This window comes from Trachinotus anak, unplaced genomic scaffold (assembly GCF_046630095.1).
Source record: "Trachinotus anak isolate AG129_WGS33_773 ecotype Australia unplaced genomic scaffold, CSIRO_AGI_Tana_v1 ptg000003l, whole genome shotgun sequence".
Classification (NCBI taxonomy): Eukaryota; Metazoa; Chordata; class Actinopteri; order Carangiformes; family Carangidae; genus Trachinotus; species Trachinotus anak.
Window position 1 is genome coordinate 22082279 of NW_027273854.1, and position 12531 is coordinate 22094809.

The 12531-nt window shown below is 41.4% G+C and overlaps 1 protein-coding gene across 1 annotated transcript; it reads left to right on the plus strand.

Annotated features, from left to right (window-relative positions):
* Positions 1-7: 7 nt before the first annotated feature.
* Positions 8-9757, plus strand: farsa (phenylalanyl-tRNA synthetase subunit alpha). Its single transcript, XM_071474557.1, has 13 exons — positions 8-188; positions 444-581; positions 2300-2398; positions 2501-2619; positions 5529-5621; positions 6577-6705; positions 6818-6933; positions 7023-7107; positions 7205-7304; positions 7664-7832; positions 8046-8123; positions 8496-8610; positions 9291-9757. The coding sequence occupies exons 1-13, from the start codon at positions 42-44 to the stop codon at positions 9394-9396; spliced, it is 1494 nt and encodes a 497-aa protein (XP_071330658.1). The 5' UTR covers positions 8-41; the 3' UTR covers positions 9397-9757.
* Positions 9758-12531: the final 2774 nt, after the last annotated feature.

Sequence of the window (12531 nt, forward strand, 5' to 3'; positions counted from 1 at the left end):
ACGTCACATCCGGTCTCTTCTTGGCTGCGCAGGGCTCCAGCATGGCGGACGCCGGTGTGGTGGAGACGCTCCTCCAGCGGATTGAGAAGGCGGACGATGGCGTGGACAGCCTGGAAGTGGCGAACAGCCTCGGGCTGGACCACCAGGTTATCGTCGGGGCCGTGAAGAGTCTGCAGGCTGTCGGCGACGTGAGTTTCCCGGGCTGAGTAGCGGCGGAAGTCCGACTGCCACCGTTAACATCGTTCATTTAGTGACTGATGCAATAAGGACGTCAAGTTTAAAGAGTCGAGAGCTGTCAGTCAGAGCTGACGGGTTTAGAAAGCCCAGCACCGTCAGACCCACATGCTTTAGGATGCAGCACAGTTCAATACAGTTCAGTGAGCCAGTTCAGATTTACGCTGTCAAAGTGACGTTCAGGTGACGGTCGTGTTTGTTCTGTCCAGATCATCTCCGCCGAGCTGCGCTCCTCCAAACGCTGGGAGCTGACGGGTGAGGGCACGGAGATAGCCGAGCACGGCAGCCATGAAGCCCGGGTCTTCAGCTCCACCCCGCTGGAGGGTCTGGCGCAGAGTGAGCTCATGGTGAGTGCTACAGGTGGACAGGTCCCGGTGGAGACCTGGTGAAACTGCTGTGAGCATCCAGTCTAATTTGGGTTCAGGTGTAGACTCTAAGGGGAAGGATGGCAGCCTTGAAAAATGGCACCTAAATATTCAACAGGCCGCCTTTGAAACCTGAAGCCTGAACACTTGAAACAAAAAACAATGTAGTAAAATGCTCATTATCATTATCATATTCAACAACAGACAAGCACACAAAAATTAGCCTTGCATCCACTTCAGGAACAAAAGTCTCATTAGAAAGTCTCTGAACAGTAAATTGTTGAAGAGTGGGGCACCAAATCAGCAGCTGCACCAGAGGGGGGTCTGCTGGTGGGGCTGTGCCTCTATCATATGATCACTGCAGAGTCTGCTGGTGGTCACGGCAACAGAGCCATCACATCATGATTGTTTCTGTGGCTTTCGCTGTCTTTTAAAAAGCTTTTATCTGAGAGGTGCTGCCCTGCTAACGGCCAGTGATTCTGGTTGTTTAATGTCAGTTTGAAGATTCTGTTTTAAAGATTGTTTGTACATGTACTGAACAACACTACATGAAAGAATTATGGTCGAGGTGATCTACTGTACAAATAAATTTAACTGACTTTGGTAGTTAGTACTTGGTATTGAGACTGAATAGCTGCGTTTCTTGTGTTTACAAGACACTTGAAATTGTAGAAGCTGAGAAAATTCAAAGGAACAAGGCAAGCAGCTGTAAAGTCAAGTTTAGTCTACATCTTTTTGGTCATATTGTGAAAAGGTGTTTGGCTTGTAAAGCAGTTGCAGTATTGGATCTCTCATACACCACATTGATTTATCACCACAGCCACATGTAATCAGGGATTTAGTGGATTGAGGTTGAAAATCTGTGGATGAAGTGTGTCACAGAGAAAGAGTACAGGGAGTGAACGTCATCGGAGAAAAGACCACGTGACTCATCTGAGAAACATAACGCTAGTAAAAACAAGTCTGGAAAATATAACCCAAATACAATGCATGCTGGGAAGTATAATATTGATTATAATAATGTCTTGATTTAATGAGTTAAGTATACAATCATTTGGACACTGAGGTAATGTATGCATTGTTTCTGGTTCTGGTTCATCAAGTAAAGAACTTGTCAACAGAACGTTTGCACTAATGTCTACCAAAAGACTTACAAAGACTAAAGTCTGACACCCTCTCACATGTAAAGACAAGGTGTAGTAAGTCACAGTCTTTAAGTCTCACACTATAAGATTTTGTTGAGACTGGGATCTTGCAGGGTCACTGTTTGCAGAAGACAGATTCCTTTGAGAGTATTTCCCATCATGCTCCTCATGGAAATTTACAGGAAGAAAAACTGTCTTTTTTGTCTTTGAAAATCTACATTATTATCATTATTATTATATAAAGTTAGGAACTCAACACTATAATTATCATGATCTTCTCCTAAAAAAAACAAGCTTTGTTTTTGTGATTTCCTGTTTTATTTTGAAATGATTTTTCTTGTGTCCAATTACTAAAACTAAAAGTTATCAGCACTCACTCACTTGATTGATGCAAATGATGCTTGGTTTGTTGGTACAAATGAGGTTTTGATTCTAAATGCTGACAGTTTTAACTTTGCACAGCTCATTTATGACAAATTATTAAAGGTTGGTTTTTACAGTGTAAGTTGCAGGGCGTGTTTTTAGTGCTGAACTTCTTCATTTGTCCCTGTGTAGAAACTGTCCTTTGGGAAGATCGGCTTCAGCAAGGCCATGTCCAACAAGTGGATCAGGGTGGACAAGGCACACGAGGGCGGCCCGAGGATATTCAGGACTGTATGTGTTTCCTCATAACAACCTGCTAATGTGGCTTTTTGTTATCGGTGGCCCCACAAGTAAGTTGTGTATGTGTTTGCTGTGTTATGTTTTGGTGCTCAGGTGGAGAACGTAGAGGACCAGGTCAGAGAGAAGCTGCTTCTGGTACAGAAAGGCAACACCTCTCAGCTGGAAGAGAAGGAGAGGAATGAGCTGAAGAAGAGGAAGCTGCTCTCTGAAGTGTAAGTCCACAGACCTTCAGACATAAAAGGTGAAAGTGCACCTCTGTCTGCCAGTAGGTGGCAGTAGAAGGTTTGTTGTGCCTCAGTGGTTGTCTCCATAAATCAGCAGGAGGTTGGGATTACATTTGAAACTGATTCAGGTCTTAACAATTTCATTGAATAGTTGTGGTAGGAGCTGAGAACTGATTATAACTGTTGAAACTCTGCTCCTGCTGCCAGCACTGGTTTTGTAACTCCTTACGATCCTGAAGGTTGCCAGAAATATCTCTGATTCTGAGAATACGGTGGCTGACCAACATTTCATCAGATGCTGGCTGACTAAAATCCTTCTGTGTTATAACATATCTGTATAAGCTACCCAGGCAGTTTTATTGTTAGAGTGCAAATCAGGTGCAGCGTTAGTTTTGTGCATGAATAATGTGTATGGTGTGAGTCTTTGGGACAGTCTGAAGTTCCCTCCCTGTTTAATACCTACGGCCACATTTCAGGGTGATGTCAGTATCATGGCTTAGTGCAGAGCCAGCAAGTTAAATGGATGTGACATAACATTTTTTGAGGTCCCTGATAACTAAAGCCTCCATTTTTAAAAGAGACCTAATCATCAGATTTTCTTTATATGTGAAAATGAACAAATCTGGATGCGTGTGCGTGTGCGTATGCGTATGCATGTGCGCGTGCGTGCTCTCAGCCTCTCACTGTGAGGGAAACTACAGGCTCAGTTTTCATTCAATCTGAAACGATTAGTTGATCAAAAGTAAATTGTTTTGATAATCTTATAATGATTTCAAGCAGAAATGACTGAAACATCCTCTGATTTCAGCTTCTCAAATGTGACGATGCTTTTCTTTGTCTTATGATGTAAAACTGAATATTGTTTGGCTGAAGGTTGTTTGACAAAAAAAATACTATTTTGTAATATTTTATAGACAAAACAATCAGTTAGAAAAATGGCAGATGAATTGATAATCTATAAAAATGCACTGACAAATCAAAATGTCTAAAGAATCAAATCTTCCACTTACAGTTGGGTGAGTCAGTCGCCTTATTCCTATATCTTGTTTAGATAACTTGTGAAATAGTCTTTTGATACTCTCATTTTGAGAGTATCTGTGGATAGTCTGTTGATTTCCTTGTTGAGTTTGACTTCAGGTTACTCAGACTGCTCATCCTGTGTGTGTGTCCGAGTCTACACAAGATTCAAGTGAACTGACCCATGTTAACCACTTCATCCATTTACCTCCTTTGTTCTCCTGTCATGTTTTCTATTGTGTTGAAGTCAGTTTGCAGAATTAGCGTCTGATATATAAAATGTAGACAAAATAAGACTTTAACATGCAGTTGAAATCTGCTGGATTTATCATGGTGTTACCTGAACACTCAAAATACATCAGTAATACTTCCTCTGTACTTCTGTACTACAGTTGGTCATTATATAGATACAAAACTAATCAAGAACTTCAAACTCTGAATGTCAACGGATGACTACATCTTGGATGTTGGTGTTAGACGACTGAAATTTTCTCTGGATTGAGACCAAGGTGCATATTCTTCTATAATCCTCTTACTCAGAAGCAACCTCTGTTAGCCAGACTAGAGATGCACTAAGCTGATATAACTGAGCATCGCTCTTCTTAGAGAAGATCTTACCAGGAAATATTTACCTCTGAGCATAAAAAAAACAAGGCTGCAGTGCGGTTTACTAAGTAACCAAATACGTCACAACCTGTTTTTTTCCACAGTTTAAATCCTCTTCATGGACGTACATTAAATAAATGATGCAGACTATAATGCCATGTCTAATTTAGACAAAGTAGTAAAAATGAAGACTGAAAGTAACGATTATTTTCATCGATTTAGACTTTAAATGACCAGAAAAAAAACAATGAATAAAACCTTTGTTAAAATGATCGGTTTTCAGATTTTATTGTTTAGATTTTGGTTCATTTAGAGATTTTTATGCTTTGTTGTGTTGTTGTATTGTTGTGTTGTTGTATTGTTGTATTGGACTGTATTCTGCTGAAAGCTGTTTCCGTGTCCACCTCAGTTAAGATACACGTACAGTGCATTAACAGAGTGTTTTTACCCTCATCACTTCACAGAATAACATTGCAAAAACAGAGTTTTGCTAATTTATAAAAAAGGAAAAAATGAAATATCACATTGACACAATTATTCAGACCCTTTCCTCCCACCTGTAGCTCCCGTTTCTCTTGATTGTCTTTGAGATGTATCTGCACCTCGATTGGAATCCACCTGTGGTCAATTCAGCTGATTGGACTTGATCACACACCTGTCTATAAAAGGCAAAACCCAAACCATGAGGAGGAAGCTCACAGGCATGACTGTGTCAGCACAGATCCGAGGAAGGACACAAAAACATCTCTGCTGTGTTGAAGGTTCCTGAGAGCACAGTGGCCTCCATCGTTCTTACATGGAGGCAGTTTGGAACAACCAGGACTCTTCCAAGAGCTGAGCCCAGACTAACTGAACAATCAGGGGGGGAGGGTCTCAGTAAGAGACCAAGAACCTGATGGTCGCTGTGGATGAGCTCCACAGATCCTGTGTGGACAACCATCACTGCAGCTTCATGGCAGAGTGGCCTGACAGAAGCCTGTCCTCAGTGAGAGACACATGAAGCAGCCACAGGACTCTGAGGCTGTGAGAAACTAGATTCTCTGGTCTGATGAAACCAAGACTGAACAGTTTATCCTCAGTTCTGAGTTTAGGTTTGGTTTTCCTTCTCCACTGAGAACTACAGTAGAGTTGGATCAGCACTTCTTTGTCAGCAGTTGTTATTATGAGATCTTAATGTTTAAATCTGTAATATTCATACAGGGGATCACTCCCATTATTGAACCACCCACTGTGTCTTTATGGTAGTTTGCAGTCATTTTTATTTCTGTGTTTAGGACGGTGAAGACTTACTGGATCACTAAGGGAAACTCCTTCAGCACCACTGTCACCAAACAGGACACGGAGCTCACGCCCGAGATGATCGCCACGTGAGTCCACTCTTTACTTATCCAGACTAGTTTTAAGTATTTTTAATCACCTGTGTTTAATATAAACTTTAGCACAGCTGGAACTCGTGTCCTGTTTGCCCTCCTCTGTCCGTCAGTGACGGTGTGCAGGGTCTCAAACAGAGGACACAGAGAAACCTCTGCCCATAAAAAGGGGACTAGTCCAAAGATGAGGACTTTGTCCTAAAGGCAGGGCAGAACAAAATGATGGTGACCAAAAACATCAATCAGCATAACAGGAGCAAACACTGATCTCATTTATTTATACTGGCACGTCGGTACAGAGAAAGTGGAGTTGTGTAGGTTGATAGTCCTGGAAAAATGTTAAATTCAGAAATTCAAGGTCCTGAACATTGTTTTTCAAATGCCTCTTTTCTCAGAACTTAAACCACACAAACAAACAAGTTTTCTGAAACTCAAAGCTTTTTTTTTTTTTTTTTCCTTCTGTAACTGACATTTAATAATCAGAAATTGTATCTTATTGATAAATGTAGAGAACCCTGTGACAGGCACTCTCTGTGAGATACTTTGAAATGAAAATCAGGATAAATAATGGACACACGTACAGCTTAGACTGTTTCCATGCTGAGGTATTAACATGTCAGCAGAATGAAAAAGGCTCGTCTCAGGTTTGCATGAAATCATATCATAGAGGGGATTTAGCTAAAAGCTGTATCCAGATGTTGCCCAAAATTCAAATTGATGGTGCTTTTACTTCCCTGCACCGATTGTGGACACCGTAGATTTAATGGCTGCAGATAATAAACCCTCTGATGATGGTGGTTTTTTTTTTTAGTTATTGTTTATTACCTGATAGCGTGAAAACCTGTTTACTGAAAAGGAAACAAGGATACTGTGGTTTGTTGAAACGGCTGGAGTCAAAGCTGCAGGCAGTCCTTCCTCCTCTAACGCCTCTCCTTTATTCTTGTTGTTGCAGTGGGAACTGGAAGGAGAAGAAATTTAAGCCCTATAACTTTGAGGCCATGGGTGTAGCCCCAGACTGTGGCCACCTGCACCCACTGATGAAGGTTCGAACACAGTTCAGGCAGATCTTCCTGGAGATGGGGTGAGTAGCAGTGAAGGAAGCCACCCACACATCCTTTTTTTTTTTTTTTTTTTTTTTTTTTTTTTTTTTTTTTAAAGAGCAAAAAAACAAAATGAACTTTGTTTCTCTGCAGCTTCACTGAGATGCCGACCAACAACTTCATAGAAAGCTCTTTCTGGAACTTCGACTCCCTGTTCCAGCCTCAGCAGCACCCGGCCAGAGACCAGCACGACACCTTCTTCCTGTCAGGTGAGACAGAGGCTCTGTGTGGGGGTGGGTGTCTCGTGCTCTCTGGGTCCAGTCCAACTGATTCATGCTGATCTTTTACTGTTTTCCAGACCCAGCACTCGCTCATGAGTTCCCACCGGACTATCTGGAGCGAGTGAAGAAGGTCCACTCAGAGGGAGGCTTTGGTTCACAGGGGTGAGACATAATCACACACTCTCAGAACAGGTTACATTATAGTTGTTGTGTCTGCATCTTGCAGCAGCATCAACAAAGCTGTGTCCTGCTGTTTCAGGTACAAATACGACTGGAAGATGGAAGAGGCTCAGAAGAACATCCTCCGCACTCACACTACGGCAGTCAGCGCACGCATGTTGTATAAACTTGCTCAGCAGGTCAGTTGCACATACAGGGCACACACTTGTTCACTTGTTGAGGAAGTTGGTGGTCTGTTAATTAAGGGCACTTGCATAATAAGAAGCTGGAGAATGAAGCCGCTGCTGTCTCACCTTTGAGATGACTTGGAACAGTGACTCTGAGCCGGGTCTTAGTGTCGGTCTTCACTAATGCTCTTTTGGCTGAAAGGGAGAAAATCCCTGCAGCCAAGTTGCAGAAAGCTTTCCTAGAAGAGCGGAAACTGTTAGAGAAACAGCTGGACACATGGTGTACAGCATGTACTCCCTGTGTGTTTGTCATTAACCACGAAGCTCTTCCCCTCTCCTCCTCGCCCCACGCATGTTACGCCATCCACCAGGAGAAGTTCACCCCCGTCAAGTACTTCTCCATTGACCGGGTGTTCAGGAACGAGACTTTAGACGCCACCCATCTGGCCGAGTTCCACCAGATAGAGGGTGTGGTGGCCGACTACGGACTCACACTGGGAGACCTCATGGGCATCCTGCATCAGTTCTTCACCAAACTAGGTCAGGAAATATATTAGAGCAAAAAGCTCAGTGTTCCTGAGGGTTAGTTGTGCTTATGTTGGATGTGTAAGACATGTAAATATACAGAACCATCACTCAGAAGCCTTAAACACTACATTTATTTAAAAATTATAACTGGGCAGCTACATGTCCCTGTAAACTTTGAATGAATTGCAGACAGTGGTGATAAAATGTTCTGTCTTTCTCTTCCAGGAATTACCAAACTACGCTTCAAGCCTGCCTACAACCCTTACACAGAGCCCAGCATGGAGGTGTTCAGCTACCATGAAGGTACAGCTCATGTTGTCCCTGTGTCACTGTCAGTTCGCCTGGCTGCTGCTTTCTGACCATGAATGACACTGTTTTTATAAAACCAGACGCAAGACCAAATCAAAGCTAGTGTTAGCCTTGAGCTAATCATTTCTAGCTGTGCTAAAGTTAAGTTTAAGCTTAAACAAAATTGTTTGTCTCCACAAGCTGTTTTCTGTAACTGAGAAATATTCTTTCTGATTAACTTCAATCTTCAGTTGGTTATTCCACATAAGTCAATGAGGCAGTCGCTGTATCACTTGTTTCTTCCCTCTCTGCCTTTGTGTAGCAGTTCTCCTCTGTGGGTTTGGTTGTTCCACCAGCTCTGTATCACATATCATTTCATACATACAGGATTAAAGAAGTGGGTGGAAGTGGGAAACTCTGGGGTCTTCAGACCAGAGATGCTGCTGCCCATGGGTCTTCCTGAGGACGTGTCCGTCATCGCCTGGGGCCTGTCTCTGGAGAGGTGAACACACAGCAGCATGTTTAGTTGTGTACAGAGAGAATGTAAATGTCTCTGCAGCTTTGAGAGATCACATCTGACCTGCATTTTATTTTACTGCTGTGTCGGCTGGAAGAAAACATGTGTTTTAATAAAGGGAGCATATCTGTATGTGTATGGATTAAAGGTAGGTGTGTGTGTCTGTAGACGTCATCAGTCCTGTAGCTGAGCTCACATCTGACCCACATATCTGATATTTAGGTTCATTGTCTGCAGAGGATTATTCCTGTGTATACATCATTTTAATTTACTGTTTATGTTATTTATTTCCATGTGTGATCATAAACTGTTTATTGCTGTTTGCAGCAAATCAAGTTCATTTCTTTTCTTTTTAAATGCATATTCAGCAGCTCCCTGTTTATTCAAAGGTTAACTTCATCATATGATCATTTGTTGGTCAGACTACTTTGAATACTTTTTAATTTAAATCTAGTGATTTCTGAGTTGCACTGAGGATAACTGTCTCAGCTAATAACTGGAGCGAGTGAACTGGGAAAGGCTCTATAATCCACACTGAGTAATCCCCCTCCACCTCCTCTGTTTTTGCTCTGACCTGTCAGACCTCGAATAGACACGACACAAACACTGTAATGGCTACGCTTTGTACGACAAGAACTGTTGCTCACCTCTCCTCTGTCCCACAGGCCGACCATGATTAAATACGGCATCAACAACATCAGAGAGCTGGTGGGACACAAGGTGAACCTGCAGATGGTCTACGACAGCCCCATCTGTCGACTGGACTCCTGAGTTTCACCCAGCTGTTATTAATATTCATCTTTTGGATGGACAGACTTTACTATGTAACATCTGACTCTCACTTAAGAAATCCCTCCAGCTGCCAGTTATCCTGAGTCCCAGCAGACGGCCTTGGCTTCTCTTCATTCACAGATCTCAGTTTTTCAAAGGGCTGTAACGTGTAGGATCAGCGTTTGTATGAACTTGATGCTCTGCTGCTACATAAAACATCAGTGTGAGTCCTGACTTTGTTACACACCAGGGATCCCTATTCTTTTTTTACATTAAGTTACTACAGATACAACTTACTTGTACAGGGGGACATTCAGCTCTGGGAATGTGACAAACACAATTAAAAAATGTCAAATACTAATACAAGCTGACTTCTGTGTTTCTTGTCATAAACATGATGTATGTAATCTTGGTTACTTTTTTAAATATAGTATGTTTACATGGCTTAAGACTTTGTAGGTTTATTTAGACCTTTATGCATTGAAGGCTGTAAAAAGATGAAGGTTAGATTAGAGCATGGACTGTATTGAGAGGGGGGGGGGGGGGACTCCAGGTCTGTAAAGTGAAGCCAATGCTTAAGAGCCTTAAACCTGTAGTCTATCGAATGACCATCAGGACGCGACTGATTTATTACCTCAGTAAATGTTTTCCTAATGAGTTTATGGTCTCAATTGCTTGTTTCAAGTCTTCTTCAATACAACATGATGCTATATATTATTATTTTTTTTTTTTTTTTTTTTTTTTTTTTAAATTATGGTCCATTTAGAGGAAGATGCACAATAATGCAGGGTATGTATTTCTCTGGTTTCAAAAAACCAAGATGGCGACAACCAAATTACAAACTTGAGGCTTTAAAACAGTGGGTGACGTCATGGTGATTGGATTAGAGTTGTCCGATTGTTTCTGTAAAGTTCAGCTGTGAAGCTAAGCAGCGTTGCCAGCCTCACCTCACTGGTCTGTGACAGGTTGAAGGAGCTGAAAAGATTTTTAGAATTAGATTTTTATCAAAAGAGGCTGTGAATGACAAATGTTGACTAAGCAGAGAGCTGGTGAAACTGGTGGACAGCAAGTTTCTACTATTAGGGATCATGCTAGATTAAGTTACTGTGACTTCTTTAGAGATGACAGCAGGTCATGTTTACATGTTGGACTCTGAAATTAAAATCTGGTTTCTTCCTGTGAGTTGCAGAAGATTTTGGTCATCTGTCACTAACTTAACCTGAGTGTGGGTCTGACCTTTTTTCACAATATTTTCACATAGTAGGAAAAACTCTGCTGTGATCAACGACAGTGGCAGTGTCTCAGCAGTGTCCCAGTAAACTAATCCAGAGAGCCAGGGCTTCATCTGAGCAGAGCGGCCATCATTATTGTAAAGCTTGAATTTGAAACGTGAATTATCAGTTCAAATGGGACATGCTGCTAAATTGTTGTTTTTACCTACATATCTGTTCTTAATATCTCAGAAGATTCTGTCTGTCCCAGTTTAAAAAGGTGACTTTACAGTTGTATGCAAAGGTTTGGCCATGTCACATATTTAGTTGACCTTGGAAGTAAAGACACATAATTATAACAGACTGAGGATCTGAAAATGAATTACTAATGTGTACAGAACATAAAGGTATATATGATACATATAAGATATATAAAGATAATTCCAAGGCCACAATATGTTGTTGAAGATTTTTAATGGTGTTAATTTCCAGATAGAGATCAGTGGACTTTTTTATATTCGGTTGTGCTGGAAGGAGCCAGAGAAGAGTTTGGATGTAATTTAACAGTTTGTCTGTGTTTGTAATTCCAAAGATCTGGGATCCTACATTTGACCATCATCACCTCTTAAACAAGCTCATGTCGTGTGTCTGCACACAGTGATTTGTTGGGTGGTCAGACAGACATGTTTATGTATTTCTGAATTCAACAATTGCCACTGTGTTAATATATAAAAGCTGCTTTATATACAGGTCTGAACATATGAATACATCCTAGGATGCAAATATGCTGAAATACAGATTTACATGATTTGATAGATTTAAATATGCATTTGTGTGTATTTGAAAGTATATTTGAATATACACACCAGTCATTGTTTCTATAAATACACTGTAGTTTTCTGTACTCAGGGCTCACTTGTAAATGAGGCCTCTTTTGACTGGTACTATATGCATGTGTGTATGAAGTAGCATTTTATACATACATACATTTATAAATATACATGTATATGAAGGATTACATGAAGGTAAAATACATATATCCTTCATCCTCCATAAAAAGAACTTTCACTTGCAGCGGCATCCTGATATCTGCCAGTCCTCCTCTCAAACCACACACTGAATACGGTTCCTCTGATACCACACACAGGCACAGTGACATTTCCTTCATTTCACGACTCCAGACTGAAGGTCAGAGAAAGTTCAGAACTTGAATTAACTTACTAAGCTGTTGCTGTGAGAACTGATTACGTGACACTGGTTCGACAGGAGTTGTAAATAAAAATGATGAGTTTCTTGGTTCAGTCTTCCTGCAAATGCTTTAAATTTCCCAGAATCCTTTTACCTCCGCCTATAAAAAGTTTGTTTGTCTGTCTGGAAAAAAAATATATATATTTTTGAGGCAAGTAGACCACCAGAGCTCTGGATTTTGATTTCTTCTGACTTGATTAAAGTGATTGTGAAAGCAGCTGCAAACTGAGTCACTGTGAGTTTTCTTCTCTCCTTGATAAACATACGTTGACATCCAGGAATAGACGCTGCTGTGAGCTGGTCTTAAATGACATGTTCGCTCACTTTCCAAGCACGCACCATGCACTGCTGTGCTGTAAGCTCTCGCTGATAGGCTCTGAGTCCCAGACAGGGGAACCCATGAGTGTGTGTGACACCTGTGATAAAGGCTGCAGGATTAAGTTGTGTTGTGTACATGTTGAATTGCTGGAACTCCGTTAAGTCTCTGTCTTAAGCTAATCCCTCAGTGTCTTGAAATAACATTTTACTGAAGTATGTGAGAGAGCCAGCTGGTCGGTCTGGTTTACAGGCTGCAGGCTGCTTTGTGGTTGTGGCAACTACAGATACGCATCCCCTCTCTCTTTTTGTTCAGAACATAAAGCACACATTATAACAGCAGTAACATCAGTGCCACAGT